We start from the raw sequence: 27,546 nt of genomic DNA, 5'->3' as shown, positions 1-27,546 counted from the left end.
CATATATCTAATCCCTTGTAAAGTAGGAAAAGTAAAAAGAATCTCCTACCTACCTCTTTTCTCTATGCTCTTTAATTGTACGTGCTTCCTTCTTTTGTTAATCATATTAAGCAAGACTTCCACTAGGACAGCTTGGACTTTTATTTATTTTTATTATTATTATTACTTTTTTTTTTCTTTATATGTTAAAAAGTGTGATAATAAACGTTGAAAGCAAGTGACCAACCACTTCTTTTGGTGCTTCAGCTAGCTTGCCTAAGCCCTAGAAGATGCTTAAAATCAAAACCAAATTAAGTACCTCTCGATTCGTTTTCTGAAAGGCGCATTGGGTTGATATGTTGAATCATAAGCTTATTATTATTATTATTTTGTGTGTGAGAGTGTGTGTGTGTTTTTTTTTTTTTTTTTATTTAAAAATATCGTTTTATATAGAAGAAAAAATTTCCTAGATATTCTTTGAGCAAATCCTATGAGTTTTGGAGCATTGATGTTATTCATTCCTATAATATGTCACATAAGTTAGTGATCTTACTTTGAATCTATTTTTCTTAGTAAAAATTTTGAAATATTTCTCAATCCAAACTCAAGCTGAAATCAAGATTTGACAAGAAAAAATTTAGTCGTGAAATTAAAAATGTCATCATAGTCTTAATAAACTTGTTTCAAAATAGTTATCATGAAAATGAAAATGCTGGCTAACTTATAAATAAAGTTATAATTTGTTTGTCAAACAATTTTGAGATAAAGTTAAATTAGGTTGATAAAAAGCTTTGATGCATTTGTTCCGGGTCACTCTTTACACTCATTCAAATCAAGACTAATTTTATTGTACGATATTTACTTATAACTTATGGACTCGATGGAGAATAGTACAACTTAAAAGTTTTATGTTGGGAGGTGGAAAATCACATGTGAAGGTCAGACTAGACGTTGAAATCACAAATCACAACAAACAAACAAACATACATACATGTACAAATATATAAATTGTGGTACATATATATCTCATGCAAATTCTGAACCCAACTTCAAATGTAAATTCGTAATTATGCCCAATCCTAAGGGCTATTCTTGTCACATTCTCAACCCACTGTGAAAAGTCCTACATGTCTAGTCTAAATCTCACATCCCAAAGTTGACTGAAAAAATCTATTAAAAAATATTTGTCATTAAACATTAAGAAAAAGTTGAAAAACAAAACAAAAAAACTCAGACCTCTCTCTGACCAGCCCTCCTGTCAATAGAGTCTCTTTCTCATTCACAGACTTTCTGGCAGGGCATTTTTCTCTCTGGCCACTTTTCGTCAACTTTTCCGGCGACATTGCGTTCAAATCTACAATGGGTTTCTAACCATACTCTTTTTCTGGTGAGTTACGTCTTTGTGGCTTTATACCTCAACTATTCAACCTGGGTTGATCTTCAAATGCCACTCTTTTACTTACTTCTTCAGTCTAGGGTTTTCATTTCTTTATCTCTTCACTGAGTTTCCACCTATTTATATATATATAAATACAGATGAATGTGTTATGTATGACCTTATTTTTTATAGTCTCAATTCATTTTGGACGGTAAACAATTTCCTAAAAATGTCACTTTTGAGCTTTTAAAGTGATTACATATACCCAATTTCTCATCATATTGACCTAAATTTTGGGTCCCATTTGTGCCTGAATTTTCAAACCAGAGCCCAATCAAGTCATTATGTGTGCGTGTGTATATCTGTGTGTATTCATTTTGTTTATTTGCAGTCAGCTCGGCGTTGTCCTGCTTTGAATTTGTTGTTTAGGTCATACTTTCTTTAGTTCAATCACCATTGGTCAATTCTTCATTTGTAGCTCGTGTGCTCATTTTTCTTATAGGTTTGGAGGCCAAAACCAGCATTTCTAGGTATTGCCCATGGTGGTATTCAATCCCGGTGTCTTGAATTATTGGGCCTTTGATTGTCTTTGCGGGTACCAAACTCTCAACGTCACTTTCTTCAACTTCAATTGTTTCTACATTTACATATATATAAATACATTGCTTGATTTTGGATTTTCAACTGCTTTTACCTAATAATCATGGAAATGTGGTTATATGTACTGATTGCCATTACGATTTAAGTCTTCAGTGTCTTCTTTTTTCTTGCTACTAGAATTTCTGAGCATCTTTAGAATTTCTTGATCTTGAAAGTTTGCAAACTTAGTCCCCTGTTTTAACCTAATTATTGTTGAAATGGGATTCAATACCTTTAGCATGGTTTGGTGATTTGCAGAACTTAGAAGTGGTTGTCACTCTTATGTCTTCTTTTCTGCATCGCTAAGCAGTTTCAGAAATGCTTGGACAAGAGAGAATGCTCTTTGATTTACCTTTCCTACTCTGTATCTCCATAGCCATTTTGCTTTTTCCAGTAGTCATTTCACAAATTCCATTGGGTTCAACAATTTCTGTAATGAAAAACGATGATTGGGTTTCTTCCAATGGTGATTTTGCAATTGGGTTCTTCTACCATTCAGATCAGTATGTTGTTGGGATCCGCTTCAATTCGAAAACTATTCCAATTGATAAACAAACAGTGGTTTGGGTTGCTGGAGCTGACATTTCAGTTGGTAACAAGTCTTATTTCCAGCTGACCCAAAATGGAGAACTGGTTTTGTTTGATTCCATGAAGGGGGTTATAGCTTGGAGAAGCGAAACTAGCAACTCATCTGTTGCTTCGGCGGTTCTGCTTGACAATGGGAATCTTGTCCTGCTGAACAGAAAGAATGATATTGTTTGGCAAAGCTTTGATAATCCATCAGACACACTACTCCCAGGCCAGAATTTCACTGCTTCTCGAATGCTTCGAGCTGCTAGCAGGAATTCTATGTCGAGTTACTACAGTCTTGAGATGGCCGTGTCAGGTCAATTGCAACTCAGGTGGGAAAGCAATGTTGTTTATTGGACTAGTCAAAGCCCTTTTCAATCAAATCTCCGAGCTATATTCAACTCTGAGGGGATCCTTCAGATTCTTGACCAAAGATCCAAATCTGTTTGGTCTGTGTTCGGAGATGATCACAATGATTCAAATGTGAATTTCCGATTTCTTAGGCTAGATGTTGATGGTAATCTTCGGCTATACTCATGGCTAGAAGCTTCAAGGTCATGGAGATCGGTTTGGGAAGCTGTTGGGAACCAGTGCAACATCTTTGCTACGTGTGGCCTCTGTGGCATTTGTGTTTTCAATTCATCAGGATCCCCTGTTTGCAGATGCCCCTTCACACCTACAGGTGAGTCCAAATTGCAATGTTTGGTTCCATACCGACAGGAGTGCAAATCTGGTTCTTCCATGATTACATATGAGCACACTTTCCTGTATGGAATTTACCCACCAAATGAAACGACCTCACATCATAGTTTACAGCAATGTAAAAGCTTGTGCCAAGAAGACCCACTTTGTACTGCTGTGACCTTTAGAACTGATGGGACTGCACAATGCCAAATGATGGCAACACAATACATCAGTGGTCACTCAGACCCTTCTTTAAGTTCAATATCATTTGTTAAGAGATGCTCAGATCCGATTGCGGTTTTACCTATTTCCCCCAGGCCTCCATCATCGTCTGCTAATGATACTACCCAAAATCAGTCGAACGACTTTTGCGTTCCTTGTCTTGTTGGAGTGGCCTCAGGTACATTTGTTGCATTTCTTGTAATTCAGTTTGGAATTGGCTTCTGCATCTACAAGAGAAGACACTATATCAGGAAGAAAGCTGCTTTAGCTTACACAGGTCCTACCTCAAATTGTTTGATCATTTTATCCTATCCCGAAATCAAGGACCTCACTGGAAATTTCAAGCACCAGGTCGGACCAAAGATGTTTAAAGGCATGCTTCCAGATAACCGCCCAGTTGCAGTCAAAGAACTGAAAACTTCTATTGAGGAAAGGAAGTTCCGAAGTATAGTTTCAAAGATAGGAAGTATTTATCACAAAAGCCTTGTGAAGCTGGAGGGTTACTGTTGTGAGTCCGGTCACAGATTTTTGATTTATGAATTTGCCAATAGTGGCTCACTGGGAAATTGTATAGAAGATCCTAAGATGTGCAAGAGACTGACTTGGGGAAAGAGGATGGAGATGTGCATAACCGTGGCGAGGGCCATTTCTTACTTGCACACAGAATGTAGGGAGTTTGTAAGCCACGGAAATCTGAAATGTGAGAATGTGGTTTTGGATGAAAACTTAGAAGCAAAGGTGAGCGAATTTGGGCTAGGGCTCGTTTGTGGTGAGGCATCCTACACTGGTGGAGCAGCCGAGATGGATGTAGGAGATTTCGGCAAGATGGTGTTAGTGTTGGTAAGTGGGTGCCGAGAAGCCAATGATGTTTGCCAGTTGGCTTATGAGAAGTGGGCAGGAGGTCAGGCTGAGACGTTTGTAGATGAAAGAATACGTGGGGTGAATTTGGATGAATTGGAGCGTCTATTGAGAATTGCTTTTTGGTGTTTGCAAGCTGACAATCGAATGAGGCCTTCAATGGGGGAGGTGATAAAGGTGTTGGAGGGAACTTTGACTGTTGATCCTCCACCACCTCCTTTCGTTTCCCGCAGTCCTCCAGAGGAAGAATCAGACACAGAAATGTAGAACTCAAGCAAAACATTAGGATTAATTTCATTTATTTGATTCTATCTTCCTTTCCATCTCCTTTTGTATAGTAGAGCTAACTGCAAGGTAGAAGCAACTTAAATTCTTGTTGCAATGCATGGTTATGACATTTTGACACATACTCTTCTGAGATTGGCATGCCATTGTTTGTTCCCAACAAGTATGGGTGTTTGCGCCATTGTGAGGAATTTGTTGTTTTGATGATGGATGTATGTATCTGAACTTAATTTGTAATTGCAACAATTTTATTAGAATGTGCATTTGAACTCTGCTCCATATTTAAATGGACGAATCTGTAGAAAAATCTGCTGTTTCCGCGTAATTGCCGCCATGGTATATATTATAGAAAATTTGAAAAAGATTCACCAGGATGAGTCTGTTATGTAAGATCTGGAAGCACCCTTTCAAGCATATACATATGCAAATTTAAGTGTGTGTGTGTGATAGTGAAAGGAACGATATGAGCAGTTTTTGGGTGGTATTCCCCAAGTCTTTTCATATTTTTGAGTTGTACTCCTATTTAATCTGAAAGACTGCATATAGATTTAAGCACAATTTAATTTGGATATGCTTTTGTGAATAACATTCAGATGACCTAACCTTCTTCAGAATGTCTAGTTGGCTTTACCTGACTGGGCTATGTTCAAACAACATTTCTCTCATCGGAAGACTGCAAAGGCACAATCTGGGGACTGGTTTAAGGTCATTAAAATCATCCTGAAGCTGAAGGTACCACAGATTTTCTTCAAAACCAATTACAGGACCTAATGGGCCTGAGTAGGCCCAGTTATAAGTTGTGTCTCAGAATCGGATCAGCAAAAACATAGGCCTGGTGAACTGCAGTTTCGGCCCATTAAATCGAACATAAATCAAGTTCGGCCTCATCTGAAAGTTTCTTCTGGATCCAAAGTTGGTTTTTTTGAATTGCACCTGGGCCTTTCGTGAAAGTTTCACAGGTCCTTTAGTAAATTTTTTTTGCTGGTAAATTGAAATTAACAGACCCCTATCACAAAGCCCAAACGTTTTGTAAAAGCAATCCGTGGTCCCTTTTCTTTTCTTTTCTGTTTTTTTTTTTTTTTTTTTTGGGTTAAAGAAGTACATTTTTGGCCAAATCAATGTGACTTCAATTTGAGCAGTTCTACTTTATCAAAGTTATTCGGCTTAGCAATTCCCAATCCATCAGTTTCTTCTGAACTTCAAGTTAATTTCTACTACATAGTTTATGATACTTTGGTTACAAATGAGCTAATCGTCAATGAATAATTTAGGCTTGATTTGACAAAAGTTTGATTTGCATTTGCTTGTTAAGCAAATAATTCAAACTCAAACAATATATTGGAGATCGCTATATATTGCCCGTACTCGAATCTCTTCCCCTTATTTTTTTGGATGGAAAGAAGAGATGTAGAAAGAAAATAAGAAGCAAAGGGACAAATTTTCTTTTTTCAGTAGAGAAATGAGAAAGAAGAATAGGAAAAGTGATCCATCTTTCCTCCTTTACAAATTTTAATTCACCTAAAAATGGGCGAAAAAAATAAGGGAAGAAGACAAGTAGACTATTATAGAAGTTTTAATTAAATAATATCAACATTTATACAAATTTTAAATTATAATACTATGATCTATAAATTACAATATTATAAATATTATTGAATATAATGGTAAAAATAATTAAAACTTTCATTTTCCTTCTCTCCTAACCTAAATTATGAGTTTCTTCTTTTCTCTTTTATCAAACCGAACAAAAAGAAGGGAATATATAATCACTTCCCTAATGATGTCCCATCCATTTAATTTTTTTTCTTTCATGTCGAACAGAAAAATAAGGACAGAAAGTATATACCGTTGGGCTAATTACCTCCCATAGGTAAATAAGTTGAAATCATAATCATGTTGATAAAAATGTAACTGTGATAATGACTTTTTCAAGTTTTATTCTCAAACCAATTGAGTTTGAGCTGGTGAATATCGTAGTTTAGTTCACACTCAATATATACTTACTAATTTAAACTTGAGCTTGAACTCCAATAATAATTTAATTAATTGGGGAAAAGTAGGAACATCAGAAAAATAATATTCACATAGTTTCAGCCAATCACAATTCACAACCAACAATCTTTGCTAAGCTTAGATAGGCTAGACTTGAAAGTAACCCTAAAGACACTACCACGTGGACAAAATCCTCTCTGGCGAAACTGTAATTTTGTCTCCTCTCATTAGTAATGTACATTACCAAAATATTATTATGTGAAGCCGAATATCACAATATTTTTGTGAGATATATCATTAATTAAACGGGATATAATACCATTTGGCCTGATAGAATTTTAGTACACCAAACAAGCCTCAGAATAAGTTAGTGGAACTTTCCCAAAAAGAAAAAGGAATAAGTAATAAGTTAGTGGACCTTATAGGTTGTGTAGTCCGTTGCATGTGAGAGTGTAGGGGTCCAGTGGAGCTGACAAACGACTTTTCGAACACCCACTTGCATTCAAGGAAAAAACCAACACATCCACTTGCATTCTGCGGCTGCTGCCGATCTGATTTCAAAGTAAAGTAAATGACCGCCCAAGGAAAATTGATGGAAACTTCCGAACTGAGTACATCTTAGTTCCTTTCACACATAAACCAACTCATGCCAGCAGAGTTTGGCGCATTATGTGGAACAATTCAAACCATGTTGGTTGTGTGATGTAACCGAGCCAACCAGGGTCCCACCCACCCTTATTAGCATTCATTTCCTTTGCCAGCCAATTTTTGTTCCCATCCAAGTTGGGGTCATCGGACCGAGGGGTCGTCTAAGCTAGGCACTCACTCTCCTCCTCGTTCGGGGTGCAAATCACCTGTGCAATTTCCATGCAGCTTCCTACGGTGAGTAATAAGTGGTCTTGATTTGATTACGTTTTACTCCACTTAATAAATATTAATACGGTATTTGACAATTGCACCACTATTTATAAGTAACATTTTATCACTATTTTAAAGTAATGTCACAGAAATCTAAACATAATATCACATAGTTTAAAAAGTAACATCACCACCATTTATAAGTATCTTTCACCCTCAAAACGTGGTGATGTTACTTTTTAGATTATGTGATATTACTTTTAGACTTTTGTCACCACTTTTAATTTCAAATAATAACATAAATGATATGTTGCACTGAGTTATACTTATATGTGATATTACTTTTTAGACTATGTGATGTTACTTATATATGGTGGTGAAATGTTACTTATAAATAGTGATGTAATTGGCCAAACACGGCCTTAGTGTTCGTTAGTTGAAGAATAATGTGACTAAATATGGACCACTTAAAAGTTACAGCAAGAAACTGTATGGAAACCTCACTGTAGGTGATTCGCGCATGTTGGTGTTATGTCTATGTAACATAGTTGTTTGCACTCGCGCAATGTCGGTATGCATAGTTCTTCAAACATGTGGGAACCATATCTAATTTTCAGGAGGAGTGGGGGTTTACCGTGGAGCATCTAAAATCAAAAGATATACAATGGGTCTTGTACATGTTGGTTATGAGAACATATACCTTATAATAATTTCCGAAAATTTAAAAAACATTTACGTTTGGATGGTGGGAATTGTGGGTGGTGGGAACACAATTCTTCAACACTCAAATATAAAATTGGTTCCTTTTTGGTTATGCTGGCGACTGTTTCTCTATCCTCCACTTGCCCACAAAATTAGGTCGGTCATGACCAGCCCACCCACTCTCACTAATCCACTCTTCATTCATCCATAACTTCCAAACTACATTTTATGACCAGTGACCACCATTACGAAATAAACCTGTGTGTCACTCTTTTCAAAATTTTATTTTAAAATACGAGAAAGCATCATGTCACGAGATTTTTTAGGGAATGGTTCCAAAATTGTTTAGGATGCTCCCGTACCTTTCTAGAAATGTTTGTGGTGAACAAGGAGTAGGGTTGTCAAAAGCAATGTGACCCTTTATCTCCTTTTCTTTTTTCATATGTTACAGTTTTGGCAGTTTCACATGTATACATATGCCCTCCTACCCCAGGTAACCAAACATGCCAATCAACAAAATAAAAATTTGGAATTTTTTAAAAACAGAAAATCATTTGCAAAATATTGAACAAATCAAAGTTATCAAACCCAAAACCAATATTAATTTTCAAAAATTCTGAATTCAAGCTTAAACTATTATGCTACTACAAAAAATTATTATAGAAACTAGTCATTCTTAGAAGCTTAGCAGAGCTGACAAGGAGAAACAATGAATAATATAGCTATTACCTAAATTCAACTCCATCAATAATATGTTAAAAAGCATAAAGCCATAAATTAAATATAGACTTCAGAATCACCTTTGTTACACAAAAAAAAACAAAAAAACAAAAAAAAACCTTTAAAATCACTTAAATTTCACTGAACATTGGCCCCCCCTTTAACAAACATAAACCAACTGAAATAAAAATTCCCATCATAATATCCAGAACCATAAAGCTATTCCTCTTGTTTCGTTTGATTCTTCATGAACTAGAAGTCTAACACCCACAGGGCTTGATCTAAATAGCTGCATTCGCCATGCAAATCATAACCATCGGTCATTTCACGTCTATCGGGAAGCAACTGTCCAAATCATCTCTGTTCTCAAATAAAGAATGTTGGGCACGTAAAATGATCATACCTATAATTTCACCCTCCTTACTTCCAGTTACGAAAAAAGAGAAAATTCAAAACTGATAAACCAAGTTAGTACTGAGGACCTAGAGTAATCAGTCGTCAGCTAAGCTGTCTGATTCCATTTAAGCCATCTGCAAAAGGGTCTATGGCATAAAAATTTAGCCCCCGTGTCCGCCCTGGCGCCCCTCCTTTGAGGGAAGATACATCCAGCACAAACCTGCTTGATCCACAGGAGTGATATGAGGAATACAACTTATACTACTAACAATTAAGTAGCCGCTAGCAAATGATAACTCTGAAACTTACATGAGTTGTGATGCTTTCTCAATTTTTGCTGTTCCGCAGTTCATAAGGATTTTCTGATCAATTTTTGATATTGAATTGTCCAGAGGCAGAACGAACATTTTTGGCACTGTATTCACATTTTAAAACTTTCATTACTTCTCATGTCAAAACCCATAACAGAAAAATCAAAAGCAAAGGTAGGCAAATCGGCTCAGGGCTCCTTAGTCCTTACATGATTTAGGGGTGGTAATGCCGCTGCTTCCATCAAGACACAAAAGTTTCTACATCAAAAGGGAGATTCTTATAAGATGAATATAATATGAATGGAAGGTTGGATTATCCGGCTGTAGGAAAATGAAAAAATAAAATAAAAATAAGATGAATGTATGAATGGATGCCAATAAGGAGCAAGAACAACCTTGAGATTCTTATAGCAGGTATCGAGGTCATCATTTACTAAGATATGATCAAAAAGGCCAGGTGATTGTCCCTGTTCAAGCTCTGCCTTAGCATTTCGGAGTCGCTTTTGGATCTGTTCTTCTGTCTCAGTCCCCCTGTTATACAAAATAGAAAGATATGTTACCAATTGAAGGGGAGTACAAGAGTGAGATTGTTCAAATGTATTGCTTTAGCTAACCTTGCACGAAGGCGCTTCTCAAGTTCCTCAAACGAGGGTGGACAGATGAAGATGAAAACGGCTTCAAGAGGACTAGCCCTCACAGACCTTGCGCCTTGAACATCAATGTCAAGTATGCATCTCTACATCAAAACCAAACCAACCATTTCAACTTTGAAGAAAGGAAATATGACATAGAGAAGTGCAGCAGTTCCCTTGGTTTTTGGCATTCCACACCTTTGATCCGTGCTACAAAACTGAAACCCACCTAGTGAATTCTATTCCCACAACTATCAACTAAGTCTAGTCCTTCATTTTTGAGACATTGCATGTTCAACACACACACACACACACACAAAAGGAAAAAGATGCCTCTTGTTTAGATCTATTGGATTGTTAAACTGAACCACCTCAACGGAATTCTAGTTGGATCCATTCAAAAGGGGATGATTTTGGACAGTGTGAAAAGCTGAAAACACATCTGTGTCCCAACATTTAAATCATTAATACCAGAAATTTAATTATTTTTTATTTGAAAAAAGAAAGTAGGTAAAATGTAAAGTATATACCTTTCCTGCATCTGCAACCACCTCAACAGCTTCAGCACTGGTTCCATATAGATTTCCATGAACAGAGGCAAATTCAAGAAACTTTCCATCTTTTATATCTTTCTCCATTAGACTTCGCTCAGTGAAATGGTAATGGACTCCATCCTTCTCTTTGTCCCTCGGGCCACGTGTTGTATGGCTAACAGAAAATCCAAACATGGACGGGAATTCCTTCATGAGTTCGGATATCAATGTTCCCTTACCCACTCCAGAAGGACCACTGATAACAATGGGCTTCTCAACATCACCTTTAACTCCTCTACTCCAAGCAACCACCTCAGTTTCAAAATTATTATTGTGCTCTCTAACAAATTTTGTGTCCACCTGAACATTAAGACGACATATCTTAAAGTTCGATGAACAAAAATAAGTAGGTCACTAGATCAAAGTTAGAACTGCATAATTGAGAAGCAATCCAATAACATATAGAAGAAACTAAATACTTCCATTTTTAATCTTCAAAGTTAAGATCCTCAAAATACAAACCTCAAGAGACCAAACGCAATCATCAGGAGTGGAATCCCCCTTAACAATCAATATTCGGTCTTCATTTAAAAGAACAGCCGAATGGCCCTTAGACAGCTTTGGTTTTGTTCCCAACACAGTGGGAATGACCCTGCAAATTTGACCGGAAGTCAGTAATCCTAGTTCTAAATTGACATCCAAGTGCAACTCACTCCCATGGCTAGAGTTTAAAACTCACCATTCACCCGTAGATTTGTATAAAATCCGAACGTCAATTGTTGATGTTGATTCGTCATCGGTCCCACCAATTACATACTGATTCAAGACACGCATGCAAACACATACACATCGAATTTTCAATGGGATGTACAATTTCTTGATTAATCACTACATATCAAAAAAGACATTGTAGGACAATATCAAATCAGTATATTCAATGATCATACTATTTTATCACCGACAACGGTAGCCGTCTCCAATCCCTTGGATTTTAAATCAAACCCATCCGAAAAATCCCCCTGCAAATCTTCTTCGAAGAAAGCTGGAGCTTCCCCCTAGTAACCACAAAACAATACAGATCAAAACACAACAAAGTAACCATTTTGATCCAAATTTAGGACATCTTTTCCAATTCCACTGCGTCAAAGTTCACATTGTTTTGTAATTCTGTTTCATTTCAATATAAAGTCATAAATTTAAAAATGGACTCACCATAGAAATGGATATTCCTCCACTTCAAGAACCAACCTGATCAATATACAATGAGTGAATAGATCAGAACAAGAAGACCCAATATCTGAAGATAAGGCTTTCCATTGAATACAGTAAAGGGTGGAGATTACAATGGGAAATAGACCGGGAAAAAAAAAAAAAAATAAATAAATAAATATGCCACTTGACATCCAAATGCAATATACACTAATCAAACAACTTCGGAAACATAAACAAGAGAAATCCATATTAATTTTAGTACGCCTTTTGTGGAATCTTTCGAAACCAATATCTAATAATCGATTATATATCTATATATGAGATATATATGTATATGCATACAAATATGTTGGAGCTCCGAGGAGCTAAAAAAATCAATATAAAGTGAAGACTAATTAAAAAAAAAACCCACCTCAATCTAGTTGAAGACAACGGAGCAAACAACTGATCTGTGATGAAGAGAACGATAAAAACCAGATAAAGGTACTGATAAGCTTATGGAATTCAAAGAAAGGGTCAATCAAAGAAGAGAGTTCTTTCTTGAATCTCAGATCCCTAAATTGTCAAAGCATAACAAACTTACGTTGAAAAAGGTTGGAGAAGAAGAAGAAGTAGTTGTTACAAGAAGAATTGAGAAGCATTCTCATATATGTAGGAAGGAGAAAGAGAGTTTTGGAAGAAGGTGGCCCTCTCGGTCGCAATCAATTCACGGTATTGACTGACCGACTTTCTTAGGGTAAGATATTTTTTATACTTTTACTTTCTATTTTTATGTTATATAATTCCAATTCTTGTGAGGTACCATGTGAAGTTTTTTGGAATCTTCTTCATGAGAGAAGGAAGCCACCTCTTTTGAGGGTTTTCTTGTAGAATCAAGAATCTCTGGTCATTGTATGGTCCTCTGCGGTTTATATTTTGACGGTTTCAGCCTAATTTGTATCACTTTCTTTTGCTTTAAAAAATTATACCAAACACAGTATTTCATTTCCTTACATTATCTTTCTTTTCTTTCTCTTCCTTTACTCTCCAATCAAACAGGGTCTAAGCATTTGATTCGTATAACATTTTTGTCTTCGTAAAAGAGGAAGGGAGGTTCCAATTCCTATTCTCGCAAAGGAGATAAGGGGTTAATATCCGAGCATAGGCAAAAAGTGGGTGTAATATTTACCTATTTAAAAGAAATTTTCACTAAATTGATAATCTAATTGAAGATAAATCAGATACTTAATTTGTTTCCTAAATTGAGTTGTTGCTTTGCTTTTAAAATTCAACAAAAATCCAATTGGTCATTTAAGATAATTCGCCTAATAACTGTTATGCAAAATTCCATAACTATAAATATCTAAATACGAGTATTAATATTCATTAAACTTTTTCTCTAGTAAATAATTGAACCTCTAATTCTATTTTGGGAAGGTAAAAATGATGACACTAAATTACAACTTTGTAATTTTATGGTGTAACCCTTTAAATTTAACCCACCACACGCTTTTATTATTTCAAGATTCCATGAATCCATAGAACTCATATTTAGTTTGTGATAGGGAAAAATAAACCTAACCTAACTTAACCTAACGATAGAGGCAACTAAGTGTTGATCAGTCGCCAGACCTCTTCGACTTCCGAATGATGATATTTTCATTGGATAAGAATGATAATATTTCATTCTTATGGATAATGAAAGATGATGTGGTTTAACAGGGTAAGGATAATCTTGGCATAATCTAAATGATGGTGGACAACATGAGGAGGACCGAGAAAACAATCTTTCTCACAAGTTCGAGGTAGAACAAAGCCAAGTCGGAAACCGAAACAGAGAACTTCCTTCCCCGCTTCCGTGGAATCCCCAGTCTCAAACAGGCACAACCTTCTGTGTTAAGGAAAAGACAAAGAAAGTTACCTATTTCAACCTACAGATAGAGGATCTCAAGGCAAAAATGGAAGATGTAACGCAGGCTATGAAAGGGAAAGGTCCTGCCGCCATAGATGACCTGGTGCAGAGGACTAACTTACCGTTCAACCCCGCCATTATGAAATGCCCCCTGCCTAGCAAGTTCAGGATGCCCTCGTTTGAAAGCTTCAATGGGACCAAAGATCCCCTCGTTCACCTGGAGACCTTTTAAGCTCTTATGTATTTACACGCCGTGCCAGATGAAATCATGTGCCAAGCTTTTCCCACTACACTTAAAGGATCGGCAAGAGTTTGGTTCAACAAGCTAAAGCCAGAAACCATCAACACCTTTGAAGAATTGAGTAAGCAATTTGTGAGCCACTTCATTGCAGGTCAGAGGCATAGGAGGCCAGCCACCTACCTGCTTACCGTGAAGCAACAGAAGGGAGAGTTGATTCGGGAATACATCACCCGATTCAACACAGAGATGTTGCAGGTAGAAAAGGTGGATGACAAGGTGGTTTTGACCGCTTTCATAGGAGGACTTCAAATCTCCATATTCTTGTTCGCCTTATCTAAAGAACTTTCCACCAGTATGCCAGAGTTGTTGATCAGAGCGCAGAAACACATGAACGCTGAAAACGCTATGAATGCACGGAAGGGAAAGGAAGGAGAAGATAAGAAGAGGTCATCCCCTCTCACCAAGGATGAAAATGATACCAGCTATAAGAGATTATTCTTCAGCCAAAGCGATAGGACATATCGTGAGGAAGACTCAGATAAGTATACTGACTAACAATTGTCTCACAGTTGGAATTAGCCTTATCAAGTCATTCAAAATAAAGACTGGGGGCATCTCAGTTCATCATTTTAAATGGAAGGTAGCTCCCTCACTTGTCATTTTGTTTTCCAATAAAGTCACCATCACCAATAAGATAGATGACCCTCAATTTTTACGCAATAAAATATTATGTTTTCAGTTACCTATCTATGTGGCAATCTTAAGCTCATAGTAATCTACTTATCTTATTAAAGGGACGAGAGGTCGACTACACCTTATTAAAGGTTTTCTCATTAAAGGGACCAAGGGCCAACAACACATTCTTCCCTTATTAAAGGGACAAAGAGCCGACTACTCCTTCTGCACAGAAGGATGAGATAATTACAACTTCCTTCATTTACTAGAGAGATGAGACGACTACCTCTCGTATTAAAGGTGCCACCCTCCTTCAGACTACACATCTTTCCCCCATAAAGGAACGAAATGTCAACTTCATCTTCTTCCCTCGGTAAAGAGACAAAGGGTTAACTACTCCCTTATTAAAAGGTGAGCTCACACGCTCGAACAAATCTACTTCCTTTATTAAAAGGGGCAAGAAAGTAATCATCACGCATGCTTAGCTCAGTAGGACTTGGCATTCTCGACGCTTGACAAAAATCTAATTCCTTTACTAAAGGGACGAGCTGAGTGAAACTCGTAAAACTTAATTCCCTTACTAAAGGGACGAGCTGAGTGAAACTCGTAAAATTTAATTCTCTTACTAAAGGGACGAGGTGAGTGAAGCTCGTTTCCTTATTAAAGGAATGACAAGCTGAGTGAAACTCATAAAATTTATTCCTTTGCCAAAGGGATGGGCTGACTGAAACCCATGAAGTTTACAACTAGTATATTGGATTTTTAAAAGAAAAATCCAGTTTTACATCACTAAGAATCATTGACCGTGGGTTTGAATCCATACCCTTCCAAAAAAGAACATTGATTTGGTATCTGTATTAATTCCACCACTGGGAAGAGTACCCAAAGAACATTACCCAAGGGACGAGTACCCATGGGAAGATTACCCAAGGGAACAATACCCAAGGAAAAATTATCCAAAGGAAGAGGACCCAAAGGAAGGGTACCCACGGAAACATTACCCAAGGGAATAGTACCCAAGGAAAGATTACCCAAGGGTAGAGTACCCACGGGAACATTACCTAAGGGAAGAGTACCCAAGGGTACTAAAAAAAAAACTTTACTGATCAAGTGAACAATACCCGCGGGAACTGTTCCCGAGGAAACATTGCCCAGGGTAAAAAAAAAAAAAAGTTTACTGTTCAAGTGAACAGTACCCACGGGCACTGTTCCCGAATAGTGCCCAGGGATATATATATATTTCACATTCCCAAACTTAGATGAGCAAGTTTGGAAATGGGGGGCAACTGATAGGGAAAAATAAACCTAACCTACCTTGACCTAACTATAAAGGCAACTAAGTGTTGACCAGCCGCCAGACCTCTTCGACTTTCGAATGATGATATTTTAATTGGATAAGAATGATAATATTTTATTCTTAAAGATAATGAAAGATGACATAGTTCAACAGGGTTAGGATAACCTTGGCACAATTTGAGGAAGTCAAAAGGGTTAAATCATATCCCCGACAAATCTAGCAACAAACGGATCTCCTCTGATCTCGCATAAGCGGATCTCCTCTGATCTCGCACAAGCGGAGCTCCTCTGATCCCGCAAATGAACTGAGGGAGAGCGATGTAATGCCCTTAATTTTGTAAAGGATACAATTGGAATTAATTTTTATTTTTTGGTGCATGTTAGGTGCTTACATGATTATGTGGCTTCTTGTTTTTATGTTTAAATAAATTCATTGTTTAATTATTTGGTTTATGTGATTTATGTGTCTTAAATTAAATTATATGCTTTTGTAGATGTTCATTAATGGTAACTTAATTATTTGTTTAACTGTCATGGTTTGTTTATTTGAAATTATAGGATATGTGACTTGATGTAAATGGATACAGTTTTTACCCATGAATGGAGATACATGTATTTATGGGGATATATGTATTTTTGGGTTAGTTTAATTATTAGGAATTATTAATAATTAAATTAGAATTAATTATTATTTAATGAATATTATAATTTTAGGGTTTCGTTTAGTCTCACGAGTTAGCCGACTTAGTATAATTTTATTTTTTCCCGTCTCCTCTCAAAATTAGAATTAGGTTTTCTTTAAGCCTATATAGATACAACATTAAGTCGTCTTAAGGTTTTGAAAATAAACACAGACCCTATTCACGTATACAAGGGTTTATGTTACAGAGAGTTTTTAGAGAGAAAACAGAGAGAGAGATTATGAGGAAACCAGCTGATGTTCCGTTAGGGTTTCGGCTGTGGATTAAAGGACGAATCTAGGAGGAGGGAAGGTTTAGTAGAAGGAGGTTGATAGTGAATGGACGTTGTCGGAAAGATGTCATCGGAAAACTTAAGAAGGCGGCGAAGAGGTTTTTATTCAAAAACCACAGAGGCAAGTTCTTTCCTTTCTTTCTCCCGTTGGTCTGTGTTCTGTGCATCCAAAGATAGTCTCTAGGGTTTTAATTGGTCATTAAATTTTACATGCTTATTATATGCTTAATCAATTATCTGTATGCGTTGAATTAACTGTGGTTTCAGTTCTTGCAAATCTGGGTTTCCAGTTTGGTTTTTAATCATATCGGTAGCAGTTTTTATCACTGTATTTCATTCCAACTACTGTAAACAAACCATTGGGATGCTATTGGGTTTAAATAGGACTCTTCGGTTCAGTATTAAGATGAACAGAAGGTTGGGAATGGCCAGAGACGAAGCTGATAGTCGAAACGGAGCAAAACTGGACAGAGGAGGCTCTCAAAGAGGGAGAGCCGGCTATGAGAAACCAAGAGCCGGCTCCCACTCTTCAAGAGCAGGCTCTATACTTCTAAGAGCAGGCTCCATGCATCCAAGAGCCTGCTCTTGTGTTTTAAGAGCAGGCTCTCTCCGTTTGCGCGTTCTGGACTTTGTTTTTTTTAGAACTGTTTGGATGTTTGGACTGTATCGATTAATTTTGGGATTTTACTGGGGGTTTTAATAATTAACTTTGGATGTTATTAAGGTCTTTAATTACATAAATTACCCCGTTATATTAGTGGAATTAACAGTATAAAAATAAGCAATTTTGCATGCTGTTAACGAATAAGGAGTAAATTGTGCAAACTTGTTTTAACAATTGAACGGATTGTAGCATGGACTCAAAACATGATATTATGCTATATTAGAGCCACGTTAAAGAAATTAATGTCTTTGTGCTCATGGATTTAACCGTAGGAAAGTATATAACGGTGCGAACTGTTAACGGATGGAAGGAGTTTAATTGCCTAATTTAATTTTAGCAATTTAACGGAATCTATATTTAATTATAAATCTTATTTTGGTTGCATGCTAGGGTCATTTATTTATCAAGTTTGATCTGTGCATACCTTGGATGTTAATGGTTGAAATATTAAATTCTTTTCTGAAATACATAGATTTAAGCTTGGGATTTTAATTGCTGTATTATTAAGCACTACTCTGCAATTATTTGGATTATGATTTTGTAATACCCCTAATTTGAAAAGGTTAGTCTTGGTATTTATTTATTTGTTTTAATTTTATTTTTAATTATTTAATTTTATTTTCCTAAATAATTAATTATTTAATTGATTATTTGATTAATTGCTTATGTGTTTAATTGAATAAGGTATTACTTGATTATTTGATTATATGTTTATATATTATTTATATTTGTCTATGTGTTAATTGTTTAATTATATTATGTGCTTAAATGGTGTTTTGATTAATTGTAAATTAAATGTTTTCTTTTCTTTTATTATTTTTTTTTTATGGTTACGGTTAGTAGTAATGGGCCAACCAATTAGGTTCCATGAACTACTTGGATAGGAGATTGGATGTGTATGGATTATTATCCACGGATAGTTGTGTATGTATATATATATATATATATATATATATATATATATATATATATATATATATATAAAAGGGAAAGTAATTTATTAATTACTTTTATGATAACTTGGGTAGTAATATTTAATCTGATGTATATGTTTTATACTTAAATAATAAAAATATACATAGATTTGATACGTATTATGTTTTAAGTTACTTTATAATATTACAGTAACTTAAGTATTATTGGATAATCCATTAATAAATAATGGAATGTGTATAATTTATTTATTTAATAAAGATATACATAAATTATATACGTAATATATTTTGCTTACTTTTTTAATATATATAAAAGGGAAAGTAATTTATTAATTACTTTTATGGTAACTTGGGTAGTAATATTGAATCTGATGTATATGTTTTATATTTAAATAATAAAAATATACATAGATTTGATACGTGTTATGTTTTGAGTTACTTCATAATATTATGGTAACTTAAGTATTATTGGATAATCCATTAATAAATAATGGGATGTGTATAGTTTATTTATTTAATAAAGATATACATAAATTATATACCTAACATATTTTATTTACCTTTTTAATATATATAAAAGGGAAAGTAATTTATTAATTACTTTTATGGTAACTTGGGTAGTAATATTTAATCTGATGTATATGTTTTATATTTAAATAATAAAAATATACATAAATTTGATACGTGTTATGTTTTAAGTTACTTTATAATATTATGATAATTTAAGTATTATTGGATAATCCATTAATAAATAATGGGATGTGTATAATTTATTTATTTAATAAATATATACATAAATTATATACGTAACATATTTTACTTACATTTTTAATATTTATTTTTTTTTAAGTTGACTTGGATTGGGAAAAAGGGTTAGGGTTATTTTATTTAGTCTATAAATATATAGCTATAGGTTATAAAAGGGGGTTAGAAATATTCACGTGATATATTCTAGAGAGAGAGAGTTAGAGAGGGGAGGAGGAAAAGAAAAGAATGAGGAGAAAAACCCTGTAAAGAGAAGATCAAGGAAGAAGAAGTTTAACTTTCGATCTGAAAGTTTAGGGCAAATTCTTATTTTATCTCTTTTCCCTTTGATTCGTGTTTCTGTACATGCCTAGGAAATTTCAGGATTTATTAAACATATAAAATTAAATAATTATACATGTTTAATTGGATTGGAATATATATTTTATGAAATTGGTTCATATCTGTTCTTGTGTTATGAATTGATAAATGCATGATTTTGATTTGATTTCTGGTGTGAATTTTTACATGTTTAAATTATGAATTTTTCGTATCTGTAGAATGATGGAACGTAGAAACATGCCTAGGATTCCTGAACATTAAATAGGGACTAGGTGTGGGTTTAAATAAATTTAAATAGACTCAATCATAATGATGCTTACTATTTAAATGTTTTAAACAAACGAATTGATTTAATCTTTTAAAATGTTTTAGCAATTGAGATTAAATATGTAGGATGAATTAGATATGGAGAATGCTTATTTAACGGTATAATAAAATATCATCATGTATAAGATTCAGTTTGCGTAGGACATATGATAAAGGAAGCTTAAATAAATAATAAGCCGTTCCTATTATGTAATAACTTAATATCATATTATTATAGTTATTTCTGGAATGTTTGATGTATTTCCTTAATTGTTACATCAATTGTTGGATTGCGTGGTTTAATGCACCGGTATGGGACGGTGGGGTTCTAGGGACAGATTAACTTATCAGTTAAGTCCTACCTATTTTATATAAGGGAATGGATAAACTAAAATATTAAGTCCTACTTATATTCAAGTCAGGTCAGCTAAATAAGTTGAATGACTCATGGAGGATTAATTTATTATACAAGGAAATGGATTAACTAAAATATTAAGTCCTATTTATATTCAAGTCAGGTCAGCTGAACAAGTTGAATGACTTATGGAGAATTAATTTATACTGGATAGGATGGTTACTAAATTTTATATATATAAGTATGGTGACATGATATGAGCTTGAATCTCAGGATCAGTGGTTAGGGTGCGTATATCACCAGGGAGTGTAGCTAGATATAGTGTAGTTATGTACCCTGGTAGGTCTAGGTACTCATGCCCACTATATGTGCGTTTTGCATGTTACCTACTATTCAGGTTGAGACAACCCTATAGTCTAGTGAGGTTCATTTAGTGTGTATATATATATATATATATATACGGACTACTAGTTTTTGTTGGACTGATTAGGATGTATACGTGTATTGAATCTCTGATTGGACTGTAGCATAGTATAATTTGTTTGTGGGTCTGACCCACCATTATTTTTCAATTGTTCGTCAGGAGTAGAGGTTATTCGTGCTGAGCAGGGATCAGTCTACTTCACTCTTCCGGAGTCTACATAGGAATTTCTTTTACGTTTCAGTTTTCTGATGTAGACAGTTATTACTGTCACTTGTTTTATTTTGGATTTTTTTTCTACGGGTCCACATAGTATGGATTCCCGAGTTGTATTAATGGATAATTAATTGTATCAGAATATTTTTATTATTAATAAGAATTTATTATGAGGAGTTATTGGATTGTTATTTTAGTTTTCTTTCAGCAAATTATTTATTTCTATTTATTCTTTTGTACTCTGTGTTCGTTTATTACCGATTTGTTTTTGATATCCTCAGGTATTCGGGCGTGGGCCTGGCTAACCGGCATTCGGAAATCTGGGGGTATTACAGATTTGGACTTAAATTGCTAAACTAATACTTAGGTTTTGTCAATCTTATGGATGTTGGCCTGGAGTTAATTGAAGAATTAATTATATATTTTCTGTCAATTACCTAGATGGATGCTAGATCTTAAATTGGCGAATAATTAAACTTGGTCTCGTTAATTACATGGTTATTATTATGGATATTTAGTTGATGAACTGTTTCAACCCTGTATTTATCAACTATGTGGATTATGTGGACTTTATTTGATGTACTGCTTAAAATGTTGCATTATTTACGGATCATTTGCATGGTATGCATCGATATGGGACGGTGGCATACGGAGGGACGAATTAGGTCACAACCCTAATTCCTACACATTCATACATACAGAATGGATTAACTAGAACAGTTAAATCCTACATATGAACGGTCAACTAAAACAGTTGAACGGTATATTGGATGGTTGTTTATATTTCTGTAATAGGAAGGTTAGGGATTTAATTAAAACATTTAAATCCTAATTATGTGTCGTATCTGGACGACGAACAGTTGACCGACACAACATATTATTTGGAGGAAATTTATATACATAATTTATGTTAGTCTGTGCGGCTGAACAAGCTGAACGACTAATTAGATTTCTTATGGATGGATAGGATCGGACTTTAAATATATATTTATGGTACCGCGGTATGAGCTTGAGTCTCAGGATCGTCGGTTAGGAAGCGTACATGCAATAAGATGCGTAACATGCCCACTCAGGTGCGTTTTGCATGTTACCTTCTATTCAGGTTGAGACCCTCATCATAGTCTAGCGAGAGTCCTGTAGTGTGAATATATATCTATTTATGGACTATATAGTTATGGTTGAGATATATAGGATGTATCTGCGTATCGGGTCTCTGTTTGGATTGTAATTAGGATAGAACTTGTTCGTGAGCCTGACGCACTATTATTTTTCAGGTAACGGACGGTTCCAGGTTTTAGAGCTTGTTCGTGCTGAGCAGAGACGGCTACTCATTCTACCGACGACGTATGAGGTTTCTTCATGGTTTAGCATTGGACTTCTTTTTGGTTGTTCGCTTTCCCGTGTTGGTTTTTTTTAGGGGTCCACCATATGGATTCCTGAGTTGTATTAAAAATGGAGAAGTTGGATGTACCAGAATAATTTCTTATTTATAAAATTTTATTCTGAGATTTCAGTTTTGGATTATCTTCTTAGTTTCTTTTCAACAATTTTATTTATTCCTATTTATCTTAATTGTATTATGTGTTTGTTTATTACTAATTGGTTTGATATTATCGGGTAATTGAGCGTGGGCCTGCCCAACCCGCATCTAGAAATCCGGGGGTATCACAAGCGACTATAAGAATGAGATCCTACTAGTCAATAAAGGTACGACAAAAAACTATTATTAAACCCCTACCTTTCTTTTAGACCTCCGATGACTGACTTGATCGTCGGAGAGCTCTTAACAAGCACCACATCAGTACCGTCGAGATTCATCAATCTTTTACTCTTTTCTTTATAGGAAAACGGTATCGTATCAGATTGTATGCTTTTCTCCCTCAACAGTTTGAAAACTTAATAAGTTGATAGACACTCCACTCACACACCACTCTTAATTACATACTTATTTTACTCTTTGATGACTTGAACTCTAGATTTTTTAAAAACAAAATTAACCGCATTATTAAAATAAAATAAAATAAAATAAAATAAAAAATAACTAATTGCCAATCAAGAGTTCAAGAATCAATACCAATTTAAAGCGCGTGGGATAAAAGCAATTGAAAATGCATCTTTGTCACTTGCCGACTTGGTCAAGTTGATGTGACATAAATTGCGTAGGTAAGTCGAATGTTGAATACCATAATATATGGTCGTACAAATATATTTTTTGGCTGGACCATAGATTGCAAATTCCTTATCGAAGACCAAGTCTACAAGAAAAGAGAAAGGGAAGTTTCAAAAGATTGACATTGCAGCTAAATGTTATCTATATTTCTATTTATTCATTAGTGTATTATAAAATGTCGAGCTCAGTGTGATCTTATCTTTATATCAAATTGCCAATTTGTCATGCCTCTCCACCAATAATAACTGTGCCACAACTTATATATCAAGTTGCTTGTGGAAAAGAAGATTCCTTAATTGTTTTTGATAGGCAAGCTAGAGATTAGATTAAATAAAACAAATGAGCACACAACATCAAAAACTGACATACCACCTCCTTGTTTCCAAAAACAAATTCTAGAAAGGAGATAACTGGTTATTGAACTTGTCCCGTATGAAATGACACCTGGTAAACTGTTATTGTGATTAGCAATCATGACTTAGATATATAAATTAAGCATGTTGTTTAATATTGTGGGCCGAATTTAGTACTACGCATCACACAGTCGTTTATGATTTGTTGAATGAATTTTGTGTAGTCTCAATTTATTTTGTTTGTGAGCCGTGGACCTTGATTATTATTTTATTGTAAACTGATATATAAGGGTGCTTAAGATTTGACGTATGATTGAATTAAGACACTGAAAATTGTAAAGAAAGAAAGTAAGGGACTGAAATTTGTAATATCCTATTTTTTGCATAGTAAAAACTTTTCTCGTATTTTTATCGTGGATATAAGCTTTGCCGAACCACGTTAAATTTGTGCGTTCTTTGTGTGTAGTGTGATTACTTTTTTGTCGTATTTTTTGATTTATTCTTATGGTCGTTTCGTTTTTGTTACAAAATAATTTGAAATAATCATTTGTCTGGTTTGAGAGGATTGAATTCGCGCTTTGATCTTGAAATATGAAGAAATTTAGTATTATACTTGATTTAATTTTCTTCAATTTCAAATCTAAATAGTAAATTCAGTACTTTCAAACAAAGCACTGATTGAGAATAAATGATTTTGACAACATCCATTCATTTTTGAGTAAATGTTTTTCCCTAATATAAAGAAAATAAAATTATTTCCATCCATCCATTAAAAAAAAAAAAAGAAGTAAATAAACCAATATAATAAATTAGCATAATCATTACTATTATTGATAATCAATGTAAAATAAAAATCACAATATAAATTATCTAAGGAAAACTTCCCAAGATAGATTACAAAATTCAAAAGATTGTCTAGCGAATAGAATTGAGAGTAAACATATTATTGATAATCAATGTAAAATAAAAATCACAATATGAATTATTTAAGGAAAACATGCCAAGATAGATCACAAAATTCAAAAGATTGTCCACTAGTGAATAGAATTGAGAGTGAATAGATTTGCATGGACAAATAAAAATATTTTACTTTAGTGAGTTTACGTGGCTATTTATGTGTCAAATATATGGAACTTATTTTTAAATAGAAAATAATTAATTATTTGGAAAGTTGTAGTCTCCTTTCTAAGTTTCATCTTAATCTAGTATTTTGTTGTTATTATAGTTTCAATCACCATATATATCAAATTGTATATTTGTTTATGCGATGCACGTGAGTTAATAAAGTATAATTTGTCACAAAATTAAAAAAATGTAAATATTTTTATGTCTTTCTTACATCCATCCTAATAAAATACAAAAAGAAAAATGAGGTCCATCATATTAATTAATAATAATAAAAAAAGAATCATAATAATTAATGTTAGAAATGACTATTAAGTGAACGGGACCTTTAACAATGTTGAGCAAATAAGATGAGGTGGTGCTGGTTCCCACAAAAATAATAGCATGCAATGGTAAAATTGTTGCAATGAACTGAAAGCACACAACATATTAATATTTGTGTTTTTAAATATAATTTTTTTCTATTGGTATTATAAGGATATCTCTTGGTATGCTAAATATATGGACACATTTATTGATTTTAATATTTTTTAAAATATATTCATGATTAAAATTTTAAAATTGTATGATGAAAATCTTTGAATTTTTTTTTTTTTATTAGCACAAATAACAAATAATAGCATACCACACAAATAAAAATAATTAAACCAAATGAAATGAGTAAACATCTTTGACGCTAAGATAAAAAGTTTCACTTTTTTTCTTCTAGAAGAAATTTGACTTGAACCATTCAATACAAATATTTGATAAGATGTGAAAAACTTAATGAGAATGAAATTTGGTTGCACCAAACATATTTTCAACAAAAGTAAAACTGAATTAAATAAAATATGTTTAAATACAATTCATAAACTAATTTAATTCGCATACTTCACAATGGATATAATTGCAAGGGAAATAAAATATAATGAATATAAGTGAATTTATAAATTCATAACAAATATATAAAAATGTAATTTTATTGACATTAATATAGTAGTAGAAGTAGAAAGAGATTTAGAATGGGGTTTTTTTTTTTTTTTTTTTTTTTTTTTTTTTTTTTTGTAGATTTATTAAAATTCAATTTTTAGCAAAATGAGAATTCTGAACTGCATATATCTTATTGATGTACCAAATTGTTTTCACACTAAGCAAATATAGACATGTACAAATCTACAGATATATATATAACGCCGTATTTTGGAAGCAATTAGGAATTAGTACTCTATTGATTGTGTTTTTAACTTATTTTTATTTTGGTTACTTATTGTGTTTGTTCTTTATTGGCTAGGTGCATTAAGCCAAGGGAAGTGGCTAGGTGCATTGAGCCAAGGGAAGTGAAGTGAAGGAAAATTCTAAATCAAGGAGCTAAGTTAAGCAAATCAAAGGCACAAAAAACAAGAAATTAAAAAAATATATAAATTATGCCGGTCCGACAGTGGATAAAACCTCATCATGCAATCCCCGGAATATACTTAACAAAGCAACCCAATTCCAAATAAATCTGTTTTCACTTATTTTAGTGACAATGTGAATATAGTTTGAAAAAATGACTAAAAATAAAAGAGACACAATGAAAAAAATAAAAATACCTAACAATGCAACCCCCCGATTATACCTAACAAAGCAACCCGAATTCCAAATAAATCTGTTTTCACCAAACTTATTTTAGTGACTGTGAATATATTATGAAAAAATGATTAAAAATAAAAGAGGCACAATGAAAAAAATAAAAATACGTGGTCCATCTCTTTGTATTGAAAAAAAAGAAGAAGTTAGAACGAATTACAACCAACCCTTATTTTATCATTGATAAAAAGTTCTATTTTTTTTCCTGAAGGAATCAATAAGTTTTACTTTTGAATAGAAATTACGCCTTTGCTAAACAGAATATTGGCAATCTATTTTTTTATATGTATTTATGAAAGATTTATTTACTTAATAATATTGCATTATGAACTTAAATAATAATCAACCTAATGAAAATTCAATCCAAAAAATTATTGGAATGACTTTAATAAAAAAAAATATCTATTCTATAAAAAGAATTAATAAAATATATTTTATTAAATCAATCTCTCTCATACTATATATATGTTGTATAGAGATGTAGATTTGATCAATTTGCAAATGAGACCAATGTTTTCGTTTAAATTTTAAAACACAAACTCATTTTCTTTTAATTTATAATCTCCATTATACAAACCCATTTTTGTTTACATGAGAAAAAAGAAAACAAAATAACATGTGGTGCATCACTTTATGTTGAATGATTATCTTTTTTTTTTGCCATCAAATAAAGGTCCCTCAGTTGCAACATAATTCAATCAACATCCAATTTGATAAGTTCCGAGTTCTCAATCCTGGAATTGCAAAAATAAAAAATAAAAAAATAATAATAATAAATCATTAAAACTCAAAGATTACAAAAAGTGGCACAACTGAGTATTTTTTTTCAAACATTGAGACACAATTAAATACTTACCTTGTATTGTATTGTAATCTAATGAAAATTTCACAATCTAAACTCAATTTGCATTGAAGTAACATTTAACAATTTTAAAAATTTCATTACAAATATTGAACGTTTTGAGAAAGTAAATTTAAATCAACAATACAAATTAAAAAAAGAAAAAAAAACAAAAACAAAAAATAAACACATGCTCTCTTTCCTTTATCGCTATCAATTGGTCCCTTGCAGCATAGTTTCAATCCTGGTATCGCAAAAAAATAATAATAACAATAAAAAATAAATAAATCATCAAAACTCAAATATACAAAAAGAGGCATAACTAATACTTTACCTTATTGCGTTGCAATCTAATAAAAATTATGAAATTAACACAATCTAAACTCAATATGTATTGGACTAACATTTAACAATTTTTTT

At 33.6% G+C, this 27,546-nt stretch overlaps 2 protein-coding genes across 3 annotated transcripts; one reads left to right on the top strand and one right to left on the bottom strand.

Moving 5' to 3' along the window:
* The first annotated feature begins 1,019 nt into the window (after positions 1–1,019).
* LOC132292113 (G-type lectin S-receptor-like serine/threonine-protein kinase SD3-1) lies at positions 1,020–4,651 on the top strand. 2 transcript variants are annotated; one of them, XM_059790329.1, is made up of 3 exons: positions 1,020–1,366; positions 1,860–1,952; positions 2,255–4,651. In XM_059790329.1, exon 3 carries the CDS (start codon positions 2,315–2,317, stop codon positions 4,595–4,597), a length of 2,283 nt encoding a protein of 760 aa, XP_059646312.1. In that variant the 5' UTR covers positions 1,020–1,366; positions 1,860–1,952; positions 2,255–2,314; the 3' UTR covers positions 4,598–4,651. The 2 variants fall into 2 exon arrangements, with proteins under 2 accessions (XP_059646312.1, XP_059646311.1); XM_059790328.1 differs by having other exon boundaries at positions 1,860–4,651.
* A 4,269-nt stretch (positions 4,652–8,920) lies between these two features.
* Positions 8,921–12,602, bottom strand: LOC132292096 (guanylate kinase 2-like). Its single transcript, XM_059790327.1, has 11 exons — positions 12,384–12,602; positions 11,972–12,007; positions 11,707–11,814; positions 11,499–11,575; positions 11,282–11,411; positions 10,757–11,119; positions 10,209–10,330; positions 9,990–10,125; positions 9,804–9,852; positions 9,593–9,698; positions 8,921–9,503 (listed from the first exon to the last, which is right to left on the bottom strand). Exons 2-11 carry the CDS (start codon positions 11,972–11,974, stop codon positions 9,386–9,388), a joined length of 1,212 nt encoding a protein of 403 aa, XP_059646310.1. The 5' UTR covers positions 11,975–12,007; positions 12,384–12,602; the 3' UTR covers positions 8,921–9,385.
* Between the last annotated feature and the right edge of the window lie 14,944 nt (positions 12,603–27,546).

The sequence above is a fragment of the Cornus florida genome, unplaced genomic scaffold (genome assembly GCF_030987335.1).
Source record: "Cornus florida cultivar Cherokee Brave unplaced genomic scaffold, ASM3098733v1 CherokeeBrave_3.0.0_Hap2_Chr02, whole genome shotgun sequence".
NCBI classification, from domain to species: domain Eukaryota; kingdom Viridiplantae; phylum Streptophyta; class Magnoliopsida; order Cornales; family Cornaceae; genus Cornus; species Cornus florida.
Note: the sequence above shows the minus strand (reverse complement) of the source record. Positions and strands in the feature narration are given on the sequence as shown.